The 22,572-nt window shown below is 54.0% G+C and overlaps 2 protein-coding genes across 3 annotated transcripts in view; one reads left to right on the top strand and one right to left on the bottom strand.

Annotated features, from left to right (window-relative positions):
* The first annotated feature begins 8,265 nt into the window (after nucleotides 1–8,265).
* CDK5R1 (cyclin dependent kinase 5 regulatory subunit 1) lies at nucleotides 8,266–13,994 on the top strand. 2 transcript variants are annotated; one of them, XM_077313977.1, is made up of 2 exons: nucleotides 8,266–8,437; nucleotides 9,328–13,994. In XM_077313977.1, exon 2 carries the CDS (start codon nucleotides 9,399–9,401, stop codon nucleotides 10,314–10,316), a length of 918 nt encoding a protein of 305 aa, XP_077170092.1. In that variant the 5' UTR covers nucleotides 8,266–8,437; nucleotides 9,328–9,398; the 3' UTR covers nucleotides 10,317–13,994. The 2 variants fall into 2 exon arrangements, with proteins under 2 accessions (XP_077170092.1, XP_077170093.1); XM_077313978.1 differs by lacking the exon at nucleotides 8,266–8,437 and adding an exon at nucleotides 8,735–9,192.
* Nucleotides 13,995–17,477: 3,483 nt separating this feature from the next.
* Nucleotides 17,478–22,572, bottom strand: part of MYO1D (myosin ID) — a 91,466-nt gene continuing 86,371 nt past the window's right edge. Inside the window, exon 22 of the mRNA XM_077313879.1 lies at nucleotides 17,478–20,001. Coding sequence (XP_077169994.1) covers nucleotides 19,845–20,001 — 157 coding nt within the window. The 3' untranslated portion in view covers nucleotides 17,478–19,844. The remainder of the gene's footprint in view (nucleotides 20,002–22,572) is intronic.

Genomic DNA, 22,572 nt, shown 5'->3' with positions numbered 1-22,572 from the left:
GCTCCCCGTCCCCATTCATCTGTTATCCAGGGAGGTGGGCAGCACGGCTCAGAAAGGGGAGACCCCTTTTTTTCCTCTGAAATTGGCCCTGCTCTTGGGGCTTTCCATGCCAGAAGGCTCTCGGAAGGCAGACAGGTGAAACTTTTCCTGCTAAGCTTCACTCGCGATATTTCCCGGTCCCAGACATGGAAGGAAGCAGCAACTCTGGCCCTTAGCAAGGATCCCAAATGGCCCCGAGACATTTCCTGGCGCTTAAATATTGCCGCCCGCCCGCCCGTTCAAAGCAGTTTGCCGTCTTTGAAAGTGAAGTCCGTGCATCCCCCGCAGGCGTGTTGTGCTGCTGGAAGAGTCGGCGACGGGTGTGTTGTTGTGGGAAGGGCAACAGTGCTTTGTGCAGCAGGAAAATGTGATTTCACCGTGCAAGTGCCAGATCTGGGTCTCCGGTGGGGAGGGCTTTTCCTGCCGGCTACAAGGAGCGTCAAGGGGGAGGGGGGGAGGCGCCTCCTTTTGGCCTCCTCTGGGGTGCCAACTTCCTGCCTGCCCCTGCCGCAAACGCCTTGAGACCGAGCCAGTGTGGAGGGATGGGAGAAGTTCACACAATGGAAACATTGATGGGGCCGGAAGAGGAGGCTGCGCACCGGCATCTGTGGGAGGCCTGCCCTGGTGGAAAGGGAGCGAGGGATGTGCCTGGGCAGGAGGAGAACACCTCGGGCGGCTTTTGGAACGTGCAAGGCGGTGGGAAAGGTCAAGGCCGTGGTGTTTTCGTGGATGGTGGGTGCAGATCCATGCTTCGGCTGCAAATTGTCTCGGGATTTTTCCGATGGTTGCGAGCCTGTGTATGCTGTCGGGAATGCCAGCGCTGCCTTGCAGGCTAAACCTCAGCCTGGCTTGCTTTAGAACAGGGGTAGTCAAACTGCGGCCCTCCAGAGGGCCATGGACTACAATTCCCATGAGCCCCTGCCGCTGGCAGGGGCTCATGGGAATTGTAGTCCATGGACCTCTGGAGGGCCACAGTTTGACTACCCCTGCTTTAGAATTTTGAACTCTCTTTCGCTCTAAAGAGCTGCAGGTTCTGCCAGCAATTTGGCAGGGACCCCCCTGTTCATTCTACAGAGTTCCTTCTAGCCCATCCAAGCCTGCTGTAAGTTTTTCAAACATACTTTCAAAAAAGCCTACCGAGTCACTGCCAGGTTTCAGCTCTACAAAACGCAGTAAAAACCCAAGAAATTATGCACTGTGCAGTCAACACACTCGCCCTTCCCAACACACTCACCCTCCTTAATATCTTGGATTAGCTGCTTGAATTCTTCTAGATAATTATTATTCTAGTTGGGCAGAAGCCACTGAGAAGGAAATCACAATCTCCCAGCTCTGTGCCATCTCGGGTTCTTGGGAGCTAAAGAAGGAATCTGGGATGAAGCCCTCTGATTCAGCAGCAGGAAACCACGGCCAAAATTCTGCGCCTTTGAATTTCCTAAATACCGTGCAGCATTTACTTTGGCCCCTTTCAACTTTCTGTCCCTCCTTCAATGAAACTTTTACTCCAAATGTGAAGATACAACGTACATAAGAACTTAGAAAAATACAAATATCAATATTGAATAAGAAAAGTAAAAAAAAAATTCCAATTTTAACTATGACTATTATAAATCAAGTTGTTATCTGTTATCCTATGACAGTATATATATTAAAAATTATAACTACGGTATTATGTACCTCCAGCACTCTGTCGTGGTTAATAGCGGCGGCTTCTAATTTGGTGAGCCGGGTTTGATTCTCTGCTTCCCCACATGCAGCCCTTGGACTAGTCATAGTCCTGTTAGAGCTGTTCTCACAGAGCAGACCTGCCAGAGCTCTCTCAGTCCCAACCTACCTCATTTGGTGTGTGTTGCAGGGAGAGGAAGGGAAGGTGATATGAGACTCCTTTGTGCAGTGAAAAGCGGAGTATGAATACTAAATCCTCTTCTTTCATATTTCACTGCTTTAGTCCTCAAAACCATAAACCATGGCTTCATTTTTGTTCATATTATGCAGGGAATCCGAAAAAGCTACAAATAGCTACAAATTCTGTCCAAAAACCCATACAGGGGACCTGTTTCAACTGCATTCCTGCCTCTGGCTCCGTTGCCAGGCAAATATTTAGATAATAAAAGGTTCCTTTTATTAGTCTGTTCAGTCCCTGTATGTTGTCGGTGCGTAAAGCGTTGTCAGGTGGCTGCTGACTCACAGAGACCCCCTCAAGGGGTTTCCAAGGCAAGGGAGAAGCAGAGGTGACCTGCCCTGGCCTTCCTCTGCAGAGCCTTCCTTGGTGGGCTCCCTTCCAGGTACAGACCCTGATTAGCTTCTGAAATCTGAGGCTTCACCATGACGCCTCCCAACACAAAATCTCCAGGTATTTTCCAACGTAGAACTGGCAACCGCAGCCGGTGGCCAGAGGAGAAAGGCTAATCATGTTCCAGGCGGGCATGGCCCTCATTGCTTTAGGATGCTTAGGGCTGATCCTGTGTTGAGCAGGGGGTTGGACTAGATGGCCTGTATGGCCCCTTCCAACTCTATGATTCTATGATTCATTCTCCCCATGCAGAGTGGCTAGAGGGGAATGGAGTCCCAAGCCCAGCCTTCTGCTTCCTAGCACAAACAAAAGGACCAGGGGATGGAGGGAGGTGCTGGCCTGCCACCTCCTGGCCTGTTGGAGAGGTATGCTTGGAGGCCGCAGAGGCAACCTGTTCCAGCAGAGGCCCTGGGGACATGGCTGCCGGAGCATTGCATGCTGGGGTTTGTAGTCTTCCTAGAGTGTCCCTTTGCTCCTCCTCTTCCCCAAAGTGATGGCAGTAAAAGCGACTTGCAAGTGCCAGGGAAGCAAGAACGCCTTCCTTCCTAATGCCCACCTCCCCAGCTTCAAATGATAGCTAACAGGCTCCTGGAATCATAGAAACAGAGTGGGAAGGGACCCCCCAAGGTCATCTAGTCCAACCCCCTGCAGAACGCAGGAAATTTACAACTATCTGCCCACCCACGATGACCCCAGTTCCATGCCCTGATGATGTCCATCTCCAGGTCCAAAAATTCCAGATCCACAGACTCTCAGGCTTCTTGTACTCCTAGGGGTCCGCAGAAGCTCCAGAGGGGGTCAGTGGCCTTTCCCCTCCCGCCTTAATAGACGTGGCCACAAGCTAGAGAACCAGCTGCTCCAAAAATTCCCCCCGCCCTCCCACCTGCGGAGGATGAGTGAGCCTGGGAGGGGGCAGAGCCTGCACGCTTACTCCCACCTCCTCTCTCCCCCCAGTCCTCCTTAAGCCTGTCTGTTTATGTGGGCGATGATGTCACTTCCTGGGGGTGTGTCTGGGAGAAGTGGCCAGCTGACATCACTTCCTCTTTGAAGGATGAGAAATCATTTCAGGGGCTCCTCCCTGGCCAAAAGGTTGAAAAAGGCTGCCCTGGAGATTTAGGGATGGAGCCTGGGGAGGGGTCTCAGTGGGGTCCAGGGCCAGAGCAGGCATTTCCCCAAGAGTCACTGGTCTCTGAAGCTAGACTGTGATTCCAGGTGCCCCCTGGAGGCTGGCATCCCTTGGGGGTATAATTAACATTCCCAGCTCTGGGTTGGGAAATATCTGGAGCCTTGGGGGAGGGGGGGAGCCAGGAGTGGGTGGGATTTGGGGCAGGCGATGGACCTCAATTGAGCATAATGCTATGAAGTCCCCCCTCCCCAGCAGCCCTTTTCTCCAGGGAAACTGATCTCTGTGGCCCGGAGAGGAGCAGTAGAACCAGGGGATCTCCAGGTCCCATCTGGAGGCTGGCATCCCTTGGCACCCAGCTCTGCTTCCGAGTCCAGGGACTGTTTCCCCCCCCATCCAGGGCAGCCTCATTCACAGGGCCCAACGCCCTCCCCTCTCCTTCTCCCGAGATGTTGACTTTTTATTTTTGCCTGTTAGAGGAGATGCTCCAAAACAGGACAGAATTCTAGCCAAAGAAAACCAGAACCAAGTTTTAAGACCAAGCAAGTTTCATTCACGGTGCAAGTGTTTGTGAGCATGCACATTGGCAGTGTGCCCATGCACACGGAAGCCTAGATCCAGAATTACACTTTGTGGCTCTTAAAGTTTCCCCTGGACTCAGACCCCCGCAGCCGATCGAAAAACAGAACCAAGAACTCTGACTCTCCCACTTGCATTGCTGTGTGAAGCAGACGGCTGTTTCAGCGCAGTTGATTGTGTCCGTCACTGGGTGGCAGCAGAGGTTAAAGAGTGGTGCACAAACCCTTCCTCCTTGGGGGTGTTTACCTGTGACTCTGAGTGCTAAGAGGAGAGCCCTGACTACAGTCCGAATTAGTGACTCTTCTCCTCAACTGGACAGAATTTGAGTCACCAGGCTGGGCCTCCACCTGCTGGCCAGGGAGTGAGGGGAGGAGGGCTGGGCCTGCACGCCAACCCTGCTTTGTGACAAGCCACCGGCTGCTGGGTGGCAGAGGGCTGGCCCTGCCTCCGTGCAGGAGCCTCTGGAAGGCCGAGGGTCCCAGATTCGCCCCCTGGCATATCCAGTGCAAAGGGTGAGGTGGTGGTGGGGTCTCTGCAAGGCCTCTGCCTAACTCCCTGGAGAGCTGGTCTGAGTTGTGCTGAGTGCTGAGTCTGACTTTGACGGACCGAGGAGCTGTGCCCAGGTGCCAGGCACCCAAGAAGGCCCAAGGCCAGCCTTGCCCATGGCCTTCCTGGGTGCAACGGGCTTTGCCTCTAGTGCTCCCAATAAAACATTGTTATTCCGCTTGAACAAAGATTTTCCCCTGCTGAAGGAGACCGTGGCAGAAATCCAAACACTTGCTGCATCCCAGGAGTGCCAGCTGGAGGGTCTGGGATTTGGGCCCTGGGAGCCATTATCAGGTGCTCGGTGGTGGTGGGACTGCATCATATTATGGCTCTGACATCGGAGATGGGGATTTGCGTGGGATTGGAGAAATGTGCTTTAGCATAAATATTTGGCCCTGTTTTCCATTGGGTAGGGGTTAAGGATTCCTCATTCTGTGAGCCAGCATGGTGGTGTGATTAGGTGGACTCTAATCAGAACTGCATTTGATTCCCCACTCTTCCTCCTCCCCATGCAGCCAGCGGGGTGACTTTGGACCAGTCACAGTTCTCTTAGAGCTGTTCTTGCAGAGCAGTTCTCTCAGAGCTCTCCCAGCCCCACCTACTCCACAGGGTGTCTGTTCTGGAGAGCGGAAAGGAAGGTGGTTGTAAGACACTTTGAAACTCCTTTGTATAGTAAAGAGCGGGATATTAAGAAAAGCAGCTCGTCTTCTTTCACTTCTCTGCACATGCTCTGAGGAACCTGCTACAGCATAGGTGTACCATGGGCACCACATTTGCAACCCTTGACCTGACGTGTGAAAAGACAAAGCAGAAACATCTCCAATTGAAGCAGCCGGACATTTCCAGTTCCACCACAAGGGGGTGCAATTATACAACGTTTAAGCATGCAAGAGCGTTCAAAGCCCACATGCCCTATAGAAATCCAATTTAAAACCAGTAAATTCATGGCAGATTGCTGCATTCCGTTTCCGCAAGCCATTTAGGCTACCAAATTCAAACTGTACCTGCCTCCTCTCAAGGACTCGGTTTGTACTCCCAAAGCGCTCAGCCTCTGACACGGTTGTCAGTCACGGAATCAAATTCTGCTAAAGGTGCAGGGAATGAAGGATGCTCAGAAGCTATGCAGCGCATTCTCCTCCCCATTGGGCCATGGCAGAATGTCAGACAAGGGAGTCCTGGGTTCAGATCTCTGCTCACTCATGAACCTCAAGGAAAATCCTCAGACAAGTCACTGCTCCGCATCACCTGCATGGTGAGGAAAAATGTGTGGGTGTGTGTGTGCATGCATGCGCAGGAGAGAGGGGAGACCCATGTGTGTTGCCCTAAACCCCTTGAAGGTGTGGTAGACCCTGGCTGGTGAGTCCAGGTTTCAGATTCAGACTTGGCCTTGAATCTTGGGTCAGTGGCTTGGGACTTGCATAGGGGAAGGACTCATGGGTAACAAAGAACTCAGGATCTGGACTCCCCAGGGCCGAAAGGCCAGCTCCAAGCACCGCCTCTGTATCCAGTAGTACTGGGAAGGGCCTGGCCAGATTGCTCACAGATTCTGAAGCACTCTGAGCATGTCTCCTGTGACACCCCTGGATCCAGCGGTGGCCATTTTGTGACTGGCTCAGTCTCCTGTGGCAGCCATTTTGGGATGTGTCACTGCCCTTTGTCAGGATTCCCAAGTTGCCCATCAAACGGTTGGGGGGCCCGGCACCCACACTCTCTCCTCCCCACCCCCCCAAAGGACTTGTCCGGCTTCCTCCTGCGTCTGTCTCTTCCTCCCCCAGAACGAATCAACAGCTACCAATGGAGACAAAAACCACAGAAAATCATGCACAGTACAATAACATGAAACTAATAAACCAATGAAAAAAGATTATTCTTGTCTGTTTTTCTTTTTTTTCTACCTTATTTGTAGTCCTCACCAAAACACTGTCCAAGCAGTGATGCTCTGTCTCCTTGGTGCTTGGGGGGCCACAGTGGGAGGCCTTCTGGAGTTCTGGCCCTGCTGGATGATCTCCTGATGGCCCCTGGGTTTTGGCCACTGTGTGACACAGAGTGTTGGACTGGGTGGGCCACTGGCCTGACCCAACAGGGCTTGTCTTTTGTTCTTCCGTTGTCTTTCTTCTTTTGAAAAGACACCCACTCCCTCTCAAGAGGCCTGCATGGAGGGGCTAACAAAATAAAGACAATTCAGCCATTAAACCATAAAAACAGGGGGGGGACATAAAGTCTGACAATAAAAGGCTCATAAATAAAAGGTGGACAATAAAAGTCTCATTAAGCCGACAGAAAATCGAAGAAAAACAACGCAAAAAAACAGCAATTAAAATACTGAGAAACTGTTTCAGGATGAACAGCAATTAAGCAGGGGCTGGGCCATAAAAATAAAAGCATGGGATAAATCAAAAGAGCTGTTTTTTTTTGTACCCCACTTTTTACTTCTGGAAGGAGTCTAAAGTGGCTGATAAACACCTTTCCCTTTCTCTCCCCCCAACTGGTAGGTGGGACTGAGAGAGCTCTGAGAAGACTCTGTGAGAACAGCTCTGAGAGAACTGGGACTGGCCCAAGGTCACCGAACTGGCTTCATGGGGAGGTGGGGTGGGGAATCAAAGCTGGTTCTCCAGGCTAGAGGCCCCCCTCTCTTAACCATTACAACAAGCCTGGGGAAAGAGAAATATTATGGCCTGGCACCAAGGGAGACCCAGGTGACGCTTAAGCGGCGGTACATTCTGGAGACGAGGAGCCCCCACCAAGGAGACCCTGCCTCTAGAGAACTTCCCTTCTCCCCTCTCCGGCCAGGGCCAAAGCGAGCAGGATTTGGGAGGCTGGACCTTTGGGAGGTCAGAGGTGAAGGGGCCGGCCTCTGCAGGTGTGTGCTCAAGTGCTGCTGGAGCCACAGCAGTATCCCATAGGGCAGACGTCCCTCACCTGGTCAAGCGTTCCCTTGACCTGAGTCCTTGCTGCACCTCCCCTCTCCTGAAACTCAGCAGGCCTAGAGAGGTGGGTGGGTGGGGGAATGGCCATGGCCAAGGTTGCAGCCCCCCCCCCCCGGGTGCCAGTGTCGGATGGGGGATTGCCACCTGCAGCGGGGAAACCTTGGGGTGGACAGAGACCTTGGAGGGGACCCTGCCCCATAGCCTCCATGTTCTCCAGGGGAACGGGGACTCCACAGTTTGGGGCTGTGGCTGTAATCCCGGAGGCTGATGGGCGGGTGTCCAGGTCGGGACCCCCCAGGCGGTTGGGGACGGCGCCTGGGGAGGAGAGGGGGGGATGCCCTAGGCGCTTCGATCTCCTGGGGAGTCTCTGCAGCTGCAAACCCGGGAGGTCCCCACCCCAGAGGGGGGCGGCCATGCCTCGGGGGGGGCGGGGCGGAGGTTGCCAGCTCCAGGTGGGGAACCGGCAGGAGGTTGGGAGGGAGCCGGCTCCGGCGGCCTCCCCTTGCGCCTGGCTGCGGGCTGCGTGGCGCTTGGAGGGGGCGCGGGGAGGGCGCCGGGCGGGCCGTGGGGCGGGCCGTGGGGCGGGAGGAGGGCGGAGCCGGCCGGCAGGAGGGCGGGCGGGCGGGGAGCGGCGGCGGCGGCGGCGGCTGGGCCGGAGCGGCGTCGAGCGCCAGGCGGAGCGGGCGAGGCGAGGCGAGGCGAGGCAGGCGGACGGCGGGGCGGACGGGCGGACGGAGCGAGCGCGCCAGCGGCGTCGGGGTCGGGCGGGGGGCGGCGGTGGGGCGAGGCGAGGGGCGGCGGGGGGCGCTGGGGGACCGGCTCCGGGGGGCCTGCCCTGCCCTGCCCGCCCACCAGCCCCGCCGGGGAAGCCGCCGCCCGCCCGGCCCGGCCGGCCCTGCAGCACCCTGGACAGAGCGCGCCCGGCGGAGGGTACGTCTCGCCCGCCCAGCCCAGCCCGGCCCGGCCGGGGAGCGGAGGGGAGGGGAGGGGAGGGGGCCCGCGGGCGCCAAGGGGGCCACCCGCCTCCGGACCATTTCGGGGCACGGCGTGTGTGTGTGCGTGTGTGTGGGGGGGCAGCCTTTCCGTGGCGCGGCCTCTGGGGAGGGGGCGGGGGGGGCGCTGCGTGGCCAGGCCTGCCCCGGAGACCCCTGCCCTGCCCTGCCCTGCCCTGCCCGGTGGAGCGCTGCCCGCTTTGTGGTGCCGGCGACGGGCTGCGGAGGTGCCCGCCGCCCCTTTGTTGTCCTGCCGCAGCGGAGCAACATGGCCACCGAGCGGCCCCACCGGGCGGGCCTCGGGCTCCCCTCCCCTCCCCTGCCGTCCCCCGGGGGTCGGGGGCGGCCGCCTGGCGTGCCCCGAGGGCTGCGTGGCCGGGGCTGGAGCGGCGCTTGGCTGCGGGATTCTCCTGCAGGGGCGACGCGAGGCTGTGCTGTAATGCGACAAGGGGACAGGCACCAAGGGCGGGCGGCCCGGCTCTAGAATCCATTTACCCCCCACCTTCCCTCCCTGTCCAGTGGGGCCCCCAGGCAGCTGGCGCCCTCCTCCGCCCCCCCTTGCACCCCCGCAACAACCTTGCCGGGTAGGCTAGGCCAAAGGAGCGAAGGGGCTGGGCAAGGTGACCCATGGAGCTTGCCCAGCCTGTGGAGGGATTCGATCCTGGGTCTCCCTGAGATCACCCAAGCCCTGAGGTGCAGGTGGGGCAGGGCAATGGTTGGGGGAGGGGAAGTGCAGCTGTCAAATATGGATGCCGGGAGGGGGGGGGCTGGGGGGTATGCAGTCTCTGCAGAGGCTCCCCGACTGACTTGGCTTTTCTTCTTCGGCAGGTCTGAATCCCAGGGGGGAAGCCAGGGGGAGGGGGCGTTGAAGCGGTGACCCCTCCCCGCCCCCCAGCACCATGGGCACGGTCCTGTCCCTGTCGCCCAGCTACCGGAAGGCGACCCTCTTTGAGGATGGCTCGGCCACGGTGGGGCACTACACGGCCGTCCAGAACAGCAAGAACGCCAAGGACAAGAGCCTCAAGCGCCACTCCATCATCTCGGTCCTGCCCTGGAAGCGCATCGTGGCCGTGTCGGCCAAGAAGAAGAGCTCCAAGAAGGTCCAGCCCAACGGCAGCTACCAGAACAACGTCACCCACCTCAACAACGAGAACCTGAAGAAGTCCCTCTCCTGTGCCAACCTCTCCACCTTCGCCCAGCCCCCCGGCGCCCAGCCCGCGGCCCCCGGCAACCCGGTCTCCGGCTCCAAGAACGCCCTCTCCTCCACCAAGAAGACCCCCCACCCCAACGCCAACGCCTCCGGCACCCCCAAGAGGGTCATCGTCCAGGCGTCCACCAGCGAGCTCCTGCGCTGCCTGGGGGAGTTCCTCTGCCGACGGTGCTACCGCCTGAAGCACCTCTCGCCCACCGACCCCGTCCTCTGGCTCCGGAGCGTGGACCGCTCCCTCCTGCTGCAGGGCTGGCAAGACCAGGGCTTCATCACCCCAGCCAACGTGGTCTTCCTCTACATGCTCTGCCGGGACGTCATCTCCTCGGAGGTGGCCACGGACCACGAGCTGCAGGCCGTCCTGCTGACCTGCCTGTACCTCTCCTACTCCTACATGGGCAATGAGATCTCCTACCCGCTCAAGCCTTTCTTGGTGGAGAGCTGCAAGGAGGCCTTTTGGGATCGCTGCCTCTCCATCATCAACCTCATGAGCCCCAAAATGTTGCAGATCAACGCCGACCCCCACTATTTCACCCAGGTCTTTGCCGACCTGAAGAACGAGAGCGCCCAGGAGGAGAAGAGCCGGCTGCTGATCGGCCTGGACCGGTGAGCTCGCCCCTGTCCGGAGGAGGAAGGGCCCGGACGTAGCCCCCTCCTTTTTACGTTGCTTTTGTTTTGGGGACAAAGAGGGAGGCCGGAGGGGGGGGGGTGTCCCACTGCTGCCTCCTCTCTCTTGGCTGCTGCCTCGATGCTGAGGATCTTGGGAGATTTGTGACAAAAATGAAGATGGAGGGGTGGGGGGATGGGGTGGGGTGGGATGGGATGGGGGACCCAACGTGGGAAGGCCTGATGGTGGATAACGATGCTGCTTGCTTGTCTGTTTGTGGCACGGGGTGGACTTGGCCCCCCGCACTGGGAGCAGGAGGGGAGGAGCAAGCCCCACGACCCCCCTGCCCCTCTTCCTGTTGCCGAAAGGATCTACGGAGGGGGAGGGGGGAGGGACTTCTTGCACTTAATGTCTCATGGCAGAATTCAGGCAAGGGGGACAGTATCTGCTGCCCGGAAGGAAAAGACCAGCACATACGGACCCGATCCTGGAGATGCTCCGACACCGAGCAGTCCAGGAAAGGGATTGGAATATTTTTCATTCTCGCTTTTGGATTCGATTTCTCTTGCACACCAGTCTGCGCAAGAAACGCCACAGGGAGCTCTGAAACGGACTAATCTTGCATGCCGACGTGTGGTTCTGTGGGGGAGCAGGGGGAGGAGCAGCACAAGGAAACGGCAGGGGTCCCCCCCCCCTGCATCCTTTCAGCCCCTCCCTTGACCGGAGGCCATCTTTGTGCACTCAAACACGAAGGACAAAGGGGAAAGGTGAGAGAGCCTCTTGAAATGTCCCGGGGAGAGGAGCCGGACAGCGGACAAAGTTGACCAGTCTGGAGCAGAGACACGGTCCCACCTGAAGGCATTCCATGGGTATTAATTCTTTGCTGGCAAGTTAATTGGATGGATGCTTGATTTTGGGGTTTATTTATTTATTTATTCATTCCTGCATCCATGCCGCTTCGGGGCGGTTCAGAACAAGGGGACGGATTCTGTTGCCGCTTTCTGGACAGCTGGAATTGTGCCCCCCCCTCGTTGTGTCCACATTTCTTTTGGAAAGCCTGGGGGTCGTTGTGAGGAACAGTTTCTCACTTAGCATTCACTGGGTATCGCTCAGAGGAATTTGTGCTGAACCCTGATTGGCAGCCCGTGGTCCTCGGAGTCCCTCTAACCCAGCCAGGAAAATTCCTAGGCATTTCCAGTGAAGTCCTATTCAAAAGGAATCCCATACATTTCAAAGATTAGGGGGGGAGACCAAGGGGAAAATAATAAGGGGACAAAAATCAGGACAAGCGAGGCATCGTTCACCGCAGTCAAAGAGACCGTATTTCTATAAGCTGCAGCAGATGTAAATATACCCTACATAGGCTGACGGCGTAGCAGTCTGGTCTCTCGTGGCCTAATTGCTGGTGAAGAGGAGAGCCATTTCCCCTTGTGGACCCTAAACGTTTTGTTCCCACCTCTTAAGAACGTCTGCCTTTCCCTGGGCAGCTGAACAGCTGATGTTGTCTGCAAAAAAAAAAGAAAAGAAAAGAAAAGAAAGAAAAGACAAATTGTATCTGGATGCCTAGGAATTTGAATCAATCGACTTAACCTCCCAGTTCCCCAAAACAGAGGAGTTGATCCGTTCCCTTTCGAGGACCTGAGAACCCAGAGAAAATGTAATGAACTGATTTGCTGGATCTTGCTCAGTGAGGGAACAATCCTCGAGAGGCCAGATCAAAACAAGCCCCGTGGTATCCAGTGGGGCTTACTTACTCCCAAGACTTTAGGACTGCAGTCTTAATGAGACTTGTGCATTTAAAACGCCAGCATTTCTGGCTCTAGGATTCCTTTAAATCAGAGATCCCTTTGTTACTGGAGAGCTACACTCCCTCTGTGTTTAAAGTCCCCCAGGCCAGGCCTTGTGCAGACAAAAGGACCTCAGGGCTCCGGCACTAAGGCCAAATGAGAAGTATCCCCATGTGCTCCCTCTGCCCCCACGTGTCATGGATGCTGGCATTCAAGCCGAAGGGCAGAGAGGGGGCTGCCGTGTATTTAAGGTGGTTCAGTAGGGTTGCTTGCACTTAACTCCAAATCAGCAAAGCACTATTAAAAATGTAGGAGGGGAAAAAAAAATAAAGCTGTGAATTTTTTTTTCTTTTTTTGTTTTTAAAAGCCTACGCTAAGAGGTAACCAGGAACCAAGGTCTTGTGAATATTTAAGCAGCTGCTAGACAGGCTGAACGGTTCCTGCCGTCCTCTCGGAAGCTAGGCCAAAATCTGAGCCATTTGAAAAGAGAGAGAGAATGAGAGAGAGAGAGAGAGAGAGAGACGGACGGACACTCTGCACCATCCCTTTGGACTGACAAGCCTTGGACTTTGCAAGGAGGGCTTTTGGGGAGGGGAGGGGGTTTCTCCACAGCCGATGGGGAAAGGGAAAGATCTGAATCTCCGCTGCATGACTGTTTACTGCTCCAAAATGGATGGTGCTTTTATCCTTTCCGACCCCACCACGACTTCAGCGTTCCTTCTTTGGCTTCTTCAGCAATTCCCGGAACACCAGTGGACAAAACTCTGGCGTGTGTGTTGAGACAAGTCACCCCCCCTCCCCCGTACCCCCCCACCCACCCCCGCTTTTTCAAACAAAGGGTCTCCGCCCCTAATCGCCAGCCATTATTTTTAATACATAAAGGGAAATTCAAGGTTTTATGCGTGCGGTTCTTCGGAAAGCAAGTAAATGTCATTTGTTTGCACAGATCAGCATGAAAACTGAACGACCCACACACACAAAACCCAGTCTGGGTCTTTTTAGAGTCCTAGGTCCTATTTATTGGATTTTTGAAAAAGCAACACTGGATATATTGAGCGTACAAGCGGCAAATGAGATTGTCACATGCTGCTGTTGGAAGTTTTACGACGAAATCTATGCCAACTCCAAGAGAAAAGAGAGAGAGAGAGAGAGAAAGAGAGAGAGAGAGTCCTTCTTCTGTTCTTTCATTGTTGCTTTACAGTAATGTTTGCATGCTCAAAGCAGCACTGTGCATCTTTGACAACAGACAAAAAAACAAACAAACATTAGAACAGTTGGTTGTGAAACAATAAATAATACAAGACATTGCGCACATTTCCCATTCTCTCCCGGATGCTACGAGCCGATCTTTTCCTCATCTTCCGATATCTATTTGAGGTCCTTCCCGATTTTAGCTGTACACAGTTCCGTTCCGAACGATTGTTAACGGCGACAACGACAAAAAAAAAAAAACATTCACAAAGAAACGTTGAAAGAGACGTGTGCCATTTCTTCCACTTGAAATTCTTCATAGCTGTACATTTTTCGGAAAGCGGGGAGAAGAGAAAAAAGAAGCCCTGCTAAAATCCTACACGTCTGTATATGTTGAAGTTTCGGGGTTTGTTTTTTTGGGGGGTTTTTGTGTTTTCTTTTTTTTTTAGTGTGCAATCTCTTCTGTAGATATTTGTTGACCAAAATGGATATTATGATTACTGCTTATTATTGTTACTTAAATTAATTTATAAATGGTCTCCTTTTTTGGGTATGTATATTATAGTGCGTTTGTAAGTATGTGAGGTTTCTAAATATGACAAGAGTCATAGAACTGTGTGTGACTCCCTTCCCCCCCCCCACTGTTTTTATTTATTTTTGTACTGTGCCGATTGAAAAATAAAAATGCACTGACCATCCATTATTCAGGTGGTTTCGGGAGGAGAGTTTTTAATGCAGGTTGCCTGATAAAGGGGGAGATGACGGTGGAACCATTGTGAGCAACAGGATGGAGGGAACAAGATGGGTTTACTTTCACGTGAAGGCCTAACATCAGGGGTAGTCAAACTGCGGCCCTCCAGATGTCCATGGACTACGATTCCCATGAGCCCCTGCCAACCTTTGCTGTGGCTCTTGAAAATGCTGGACTAATTTAATGCAGGAATGCGCTGGCAAAACTACACGTTTGCTCTCAGATGCTACACAAAGAGTAGGCAGGGTCGGCAGCTACCATGGATAGGTTGGCCAAGGTTCAGGTGGCCCCTGGAGACCGCTTAGAATTAATCTCCAGGTGACAACAACCAGTTCCCCGGCAGAAGATGGCTGCTTTAGAGGGTGGAGTCTAGGGCAGCCTTGTTCAACCTTTCGATCATGGAGGAGCTCCTGAAATATTTTTCAGACTTTGAGGTGTCCTGGAACCGGGCAGGAAGTGACGTCAGTTGGCCACGCCTCCCTGCCACGCCCCTGGAAGTCACATCAGCACATGTCGCATCAGAGAATTATATAAAAACAATTAACTCCCACCCAGTTAGAGAAACCCTTCCGGGGCCATTCTGAAACCCTGGTTGAAAAAGCCTGGTTTATAGAATTGGAAGGGACCTCCAGGGTTATCTAGTCCATCCCTCCGCACAATGCAGGAAGTCACAACTACCTGCCCACCCACAGTGACCCCAATTTCATGGCCAAGTGATTCCCCACCCCCTACACACACCAAAAATCTCTGGAATCCTACCACCTACCACCTACCATCCCATAATGAGCAATTCCTGGGTATGCAAGAAAGGGCCACACTGGCACATCCCTTCCTGCCCACCCACTCACAACCTGCTTGAGTTCATAAAATCAGCATTTCTGTCCAATGACTATCGAGCCTCTTCTTAAAAACATCCAAAAGAGGAGGACCCACCCCCACTTAGAAGGTGGACCATATGCTATTATACTCCATTGAAGTCCCTCCCCTTCCTAAACCCCGCCCCCTGCAGGCTCCACCCCCAAAGTCCCCAGGTCTTCCCCAACTCGGAGCTGGCCACCCTCCCAGCAGAGTTGCAGAAGGCATGATCTTGCGGAAGAGAGAAGCTGCCCGGCTGAGAAACCCTCACTGGCTACAGAACAGGTTTTGGCAAAGGGCTTCCGAGTCTCACCTGCTGGTGTGCCAGCCGTGCGCTGAGTCAGAAGAGGAAGTCTCTTTTATCTTGCTAATGAGCATCTGAAAGGGAAATTTCCCTGCCGTTGATGGCGCCACGGCCTTGTGTGCATCTGGCCTCCCCGTCAAGACAGAGGTATTCCCCTACTTACTAGTCAGCCAGTGACTGTCTTAAAATAATTTTTTACCGGTAGTAAAACAAGAGGGAACCAAGTTTGGCCCTCCCTCCCAGACCTACGAGGAGCTGGGAGACGTTCTTGGTCTCAAATGGCAGGAGACAATTGAAGTGGTACAACGCTGGCCTCAGGCAGAAGTTTTTATTTGTTGGTCTTAAACAGGGGTAGTCAAACTGCGGCCCTCCAGATGTCCATGGACTACAATTCCCAGGAGCCCCCTGCCAGCGAATGCTGGCAGGGGGCTCCTGGGAATTGTAGTCCATGGACATCTGGAGGGCCACAGTTTGACCCCTGGTCTTAAAGGTGCCCCTGGACTCTGATTTTGTTCCGCTGCTTTAGGCAGACCAACACGGCTATCCATTTGATTCCAGAAGGCTTTGTGGTTTTCAGCGATACCTTTTTGGTTTCCAAGAGTTCTGCGCTGGAGGGTGACCACCAAATACTGTCCAGGGTTAGATGCAAACTCTATGCTCCTCAACCAAGATCAAGTCCAGGGGCACCTTTAAGACTAAGAAAGTTTAATTCTGGGCACAAGCTTTTGTGTGCATGCACACCCAGCAGCACCTGCAGACTTGGGATCACTACGTCCAACCGGCCCCGTGGAAGGACCTTGAGAGATCCCCCGTGCGCTTTACCGGTACTTTATGCAAACACGAAAGGCATGCACACAAGAGATTGTAACCCAGGACTAAACTTGGTTGGCCTTAAAGGCTTCAAACTTTGTTCTCTTGCTTCAGACCTACGTGGCCGCCCACGGAATCTACCGGGCTACTCACACCGTGATCCTGCCCCCCACTCTTTGATGCCTTCCCCGCAAGGCAGGGATGACGCAGACCCATGATCCTGGTGAGTCAACAACTCCCACAGGAAAGTTTTCACCAGGGACTGTCAACCAGGAGCCGTAGAGGAGAAATGAAATCACCTCCCCTTCTCTGCTTCAACGGAAGCTGAACCGTGAATTTTGCAAACAAAATGAACTCGGGAGATTTCTCCGAGATGGAAGTTCTCCTGCATGTCCACGTATTTTGTCTGTATGGGTTTTTCTGTCAAGTCACAGCTGACTCATGGCAACCCTTCATGAGGTTTACAAGCCAAGAAGAAGAAGAAGGAGGAGGAGGAGGAGGAGGAGGAGGAGGAAGAGAGCTGGGATTTTTATACTCTGCTTTTCACTACCTGAAGGAGTCTCAAAGTGGCTAACAATCGCCTTCCCTTCTTCCACCCATAACAGACACCCTGTGAGGTAGTTGGAGCTGAGAGAGCCCCAACAGAACTGTTCTGCAAGAACAGCTCTGAGAGAACTGGGGCTGGACCAAGGTCACCCAGCTGGTTGCATGTGGCGGAGGAATAGGGAATCAAACCCAGGTTCTCCAGTTAGAGGCTGCTGCTCTTCACCCAAGCTGGCTCTCAAGAGATGTTCAGAGCTGACCTCCCTCTGGATCGTGACCCTGGACTTCCCTGGTGGTCTTACAAATCCCGAGCAAGGCCGATCCCTGCTTAGCTTTGGGCCTCTGAAGAGTTTGGACTAGCCTGGGTTATCCAGGTCAGGGTGGAATGCTTCCAGCTTCTGCCGTTCCATCTTGTGAAAAATTTCGAGGAGCCTGAACTTCTCCGAGACAAAAATGCAGAAGATCAAGGCAGGTGCGGGAGGGGAAGGAGAGGCTGAGGGTATCCGACGGACGCCAGAGAAAGAACTAAATCTTGGGGCCAAAAAGGACCGTACCCAGGGAATCTGCCAATGGGAAACCATCAACTCGATGCAGACCCCTGAATATTTTAAAGCTTTTTTTCCCTTGCAGGGAAGGAAGTCTTTTCAAAATCCCTGCAGTTGCATGTCTTCTTACGGATTATTAGAAAGAGCAACGCAAGACACATTGCAGCCCCAAGATTTCAATGTGTCCTCCCCACGTGGAAAACAAAATACTGATAGATGTGGTCATGTACCCCCAATTCATTGTCTGACAAAGTGTGCCGTACGTACACCTTGAATAAAACCGAGCCGGTCTTCAAGGTTCCTCTGGACTCCGATTGTTCCGCTGCGTCAGACTGTCACGGCCACACGCCCGACAGTAGGAAAGACATGCTCTGCTGGTATAGGTAAGAGTCTTCTTTATTACAATGAATTATGTAAACAAAATACATTTTAATTATAACAGGGTTTCTTTCTTAAAACACGTCTTACTATAATAAAACTACCTTTTAAAAATATGTTCATTACATTATTGCCCCAGGCTTTTAAAAAAAGGAATCCAATGTACAATTCAGAAATAGTTAATTTAGAGAGAAAACCAAGAAAATATATTTCGGTCTGGTTACAAACCAGCGAAAGCACAAACATTACATATGGATTGGCTCCAGACCCCTGCCTGCCTTGTCTCGCCTGCCTCCTGACTTTGGGCATGATTCAAATCCAGCCGTTTGGTTGGACGCCACATAAAAATGCTAATTAAAAGGCCTCAGTTCGTTTGGCTATGGGGAGGACTCCCCGGTAATTAAAAGAGAGGCAGAGGTGCGGCCGGGCGGGGTGAGGGGAGGGGAAGAGCCCGCTTGCTCTTGGGAATAGAGGACGGAGCGTGAACTCTTGAGCCCAGATGGTCAACCACTGGCTGGCCTTCCCACAGGAAGGATCTCTGGCCCATTCCCGAATACCTTTTTGGCACCGAGGATGAGATGGGCGCATGCTTGATGTGCATAAGGCAGAGCATCGGGGTGGAAACCAGGGGGGCTCCTGAGAGCGACACGGAGCTACACAGCTCACCCCGTCCTGCATGTCTCCCCGCCGAAAGGCACCAAAACATCAAGCAGGCCAGAAAGGAGCCGGGAGAAGGGGCGGGGCATAGTCAACCCCGTAGGGATGGGTGAGGACCAGAGATGCCCCAGAATTACAGCTCATCTCCAGACTACAGAGATCAGTTCTTCTAGAGGGAGAGCTCTCTGCCATGGCACTCCACAGAGGTTCTTGCCCTCCCCAGGCCCCACCCCCAAATGTCCAGCAATTTGATAATCCGAACCCTCATTCCCCTAGGGATGCCAGCCTCCAGGTAGAACCTGGACATCCCCTGGAATTACAGCTCTTCTCCAGACTGCAGAGCTCAGTCCCCCTGGAGCAAATGGGTGATTTGGAGGGGGGGGACTCTGTGGCACTGGACCCCACTGGTCTTCCCGCCCTCCCTTGGATCCAGCCCCAAATCTCCAGGAGTTTCCCAACCGCAAGCAGGCCCCCCTGCCCCCCATCCCCTACAACTCAGCTTCAGGCAAAGAGGGCCCTTCCCAAGATGTGATGCTTAAGGAGCAGAGATTTGGATCTACCCGAGGCCAAAATCTACCTGAAAAATACCTTGCCAGTATTTTGGGGGTGGATTATGGCATCTCAAATGTATTCGGGAATGACCCGGTAGATCCGAAAACAGCTGCCTCTGTAGCTTCTATTGCAGTCTCTTTAGATTTGAAAGGGACGGCAGAAGACCGGCCGGGGATCAGCTGGGCTAAAAAATAGCAACTAAAAAAAAAATTGCACACCCCCAGGAGGAGAAGCTGGTAAAAGAAGGGCCCCCCCTTACACACGCCAGCCTGAGGAAAGCTTTCTCTATCCCGCCCCCAGTTGCCGGCCAGGAAGGTTTGAGCAGAAAGAAATGGAATCTTGGCCTGACATGACCAGCAGCATCAGGCCTGGTGTAAATTTGGGGTTAAATTGGCCTCTCCCGACCCCCCCCCCCACAAAAGCACTTTTCCTCTGGTGCGTCCCAGATGCAGGTAGGCTGCCCATTAGTTCGGGGAGGGGGGGGAGATGCTGATTTTGGCCGGAGCAAAAAGGAAAGCCCTTCCGGTGGGCCCTGTGCAGAAAAGGGCCCCGTGACCGGTGAGAGGGGACCGTGATGGAAGAGCAGCCAGAGAGACACCAGCGGCTTGGATATTGCGCATGGCGCCCTGGCCAGGAAGATTGGGGCTGCACTGCTGCCACCAACCCTGCAAAGGGCCAGGCCCCCCCTGCCCCTGCTCTGAAAGTCCTTTCCGGTGTGGATGGGAATCCCGCAGAGTGACCTCTCCCAGCCCCTTTGGATGCGAGGAAAGACGCAAGACAGAGCAGGAATTAGAGATGCTGGCTACCCCCACATCTCTGCTTGCTCCCCTGAACACGGCTCCCTTTTAAAATCTAGGTTTGGCTTTTAAGGCAAATAGGTTAGGACGCTTCCGCTCAACCGCCCACCTTCCTCTCCATTCCTGACCATCAATCGTTATTCAGTGGCTGTAGCTGCTGGGTGGGTCGGCAGGGGGCCAGGGGAGGAGAAGCGGAGGCACGGAAAAGCCAGTTCACAAAAGGCACTTGGGTACAAAGCGGCTCCCGGAGCCACTTCCTCCTCTGCACGCCCCCTTCCCCCCCCCTCAAGGCCCAAGGGGAAGGGAAGATCCACTGTCCAAGGCGCCCGCCTCCTCTCCCCTTCCCCTAGCAGGAGAGATGCTAATTCCCGGGCACACAGAGGACGAAGCCCGCACGGTTCTTGGTGAAGTCTGGCTGCGATTGGTCGATCCTGGTTTCCACGGAGACGGTGCATTTCCGACCATGCACGCTGCACTGGACCGGGTGGGTGACGCTCACTTGCAGGCGGCGCTTCTCGCTGCAGGGAGAGAAGGAAATGTCAAAAGGGGATTTTCGTGGGAAGGAGGGGAGGCGGGAAGAAGAAGAAGAAGAAGAAGAGGGCCAACAGGCACTTGGCAGGGCCGTGCCGGGCACCACTAAGCAAGCTTTGCCATCCAAGGACAGGCTGCCGGTTGGCCACAATGAACAACGGATCAGGACGGATCAGACAGAGAAGGAGGCGAAGGAAACTCCCCCCGGGGCCAGAGATGCGTGCAATCTGGGCTGGCAGCTCCAGAGCCGGTTTAATGCGCCCAAGTGGATGAGAGACATTTTCCATGCAAATTCAGAGGCTCACCCTGGGAAAGGACAGAGGAGAAATGCACAGGGCTGGGACGTTTCACAGAGGGAGGATGCAAGGAGCTGAGAAGATCTACCAGGGGTAGTTAAACTGCAGCCCTCCAGATGTCCATGGACTACAATTCCTAGGAGCCCCTGCCAGCTGGCAGGGGCTCATGGGAATTGTAGTCCATGGACATCTGGAGGACCACAGGTTGACTACCCCTGTTGGAGAACACATCTGGGCAGGGATGTAGGGCCCATTGGGAAAGTTATATTAGAAAAAAAATTAAGACGTTTCTCTGTGGTGTTATGCCTGAGAGTGGTGAAAACTAATATGGAGAATCAGATATACGTATAAGTACATAAATATAGATATAAAAGTAAATAAATAATACAAGGGCTTCTGTTTGTACCCCACTTTTTACTACCGAAGCGGCTGACAATCACCTTCCTGTCCTCTCCCCACAATGGGCACACTGTGAGGCAGGTGGGGCTGAGAGAGCTCTGAGAGAACTGTGACAGGCCCAAGGTCACCCAGCAGGCTATGTGTGGAGGATTCCTGTTCTCCAGATTAGAGTCTGCAAACCTTAAACACGACATCACGCTGGCTCTAATGCACACCAAGCTGCTTCTCATAAAAGGACAATTTCACAACCATTAAAAAAAAAATGACATTACTGATTCATGATTTTCTTCCATTGCTTCTCATCAACCATTTTGTCTTTCTCTGGATTTCTCCTTTTTCTGTTGCTAACTCTCAAGTGGGGCAGACGGGGGATTCTCTCTGGCCCGCCGCCAGACATTTCGCGTGAAAAATGTGCTAGCCGACATCTCGTCTTAAGCCTGAGAGAAAGATTCTGCTCTACCTGCTGCTGGAGGTGGGTGCCCTCAGGACACCGCCCCAGGTATTTAACGCTTCTTTATTTATGCCACGCTGGGAGGCCCTGGAAATCCCCGATTAATTTGCTATTTCTGCAGTGCCTTAGCAGGCTCAGCTGGCCACAATGGAAAGCCACCACAGGCCGCGGGGGCCGGGGGGAACTGGGGACTCGGACTGTGAGTCACCGGGGGATAAAAATTACACAGCACTCTGTGTGAGTGTGTGTGTACATGAAGGGCCATCTAGTCACTGTGGACTCACGGAGACTCGAGCAAGGGACTTTCAAGGCAAGGGAGAAGCAGAGGTGGTCTGCCATCGCCTTCCCCTGCAGAGCTTTCCTCGGTGGGCTCCCTTCCAAGGACGGACCCCGAGATGTGGCAAGATGGGGCTATACCACGCTGCCTTTCCTCTCACGGCACTCTCGGTTCACACACACGGTACAGGCCCCAGGAGCGTGCCCGAGCATATATCCCACACGCCCCTGCAGAGCCACAAACTGTGCAGGGATTTTCCACGGTGGGCAGCCAGCCTTCACCCAGGGAAGCTCATTGAGGAAGCCTCCCCTCCCCCCGACAAATATCTGAGCTTCCCTGCAACACAACCTTAAAAAATCGACCCCTTGCTCTCAGGTGGGAGCTCTCCCTTCTCCCTTTAGCACCGCAAAGGAGATTCTCCACTAATCTTCTTTGGACCTGGGTTAAGTGAATTAGCTCACACACCTTGTGGCTGTCCAGGGAAGGTTTTGTTGGTCAGGGAGCCATACGTATGCATGCATTAATAGCCAACAGAAGGCGTTTCACGTTTCATCTTAAACAAAAAGAACACAAGAGAAGCCCGGTTGAAGGAGGCCAACGGCCCACCCAGCCCAACGCTCTGAATCATACAGTGGCCCAAACCCCAAATCATACAGTGACCCAAGAGGTCCACCGGTGGGGCCGGAACTATAGAAGCCCTCCCACCATTGCCCCCCAAACACCAAGAGGACACAGCCTCCTTTCGCAGGGTGGCTCTCCAGATGTCCATGGACTACAATTCCCATCAGCCCCTGCCATATGGAGAGCCACTGTTTGGCCACCTAGAGCAGGGGTAGTCAACCTGTGGTCTTCCAGATGTTCGTGTAGTCCATGAACATCTGGAGGACCACAGGTTGACTACCCCTGACCTAGAGTGTTCCCCCTAGACCTTGTGGCTCATAACCACAGCTGAACCTCTGCTCCAGATGTTTCTCCAACCTCCTCTTGAAGCAGTCTATGCGTGTAGCAGCTGCCACTTCCTGTGGCAGGGAATTCCACGTGTGAACGGCTCTTCGGGTGAAGAACGATCCGATTATGGTTTGGCTGTCCTCTCCAAACAGGCACCTATGAGGTGGTGTGTTCTCAAGGGATATGT

Source organism: Paroedura picta, chromosome 16 (assembly GCF_049243985.1).
Source record: "Paroedura picta isolate Pp20150507F chromosome 16, Ppicta_v3.0, whole genome shotgun sequence".
Lineage (NCBI taxonomy): Eukaryota > Metazoa > Chordata > Lepidosauria > Squamata > Gekkonidae > Paroedura > Paroedura picta.
Note: the sequence above shows the minus strand (reverse complement) of the source record. Positions and strands in the feature narration are given on the sequence as shown.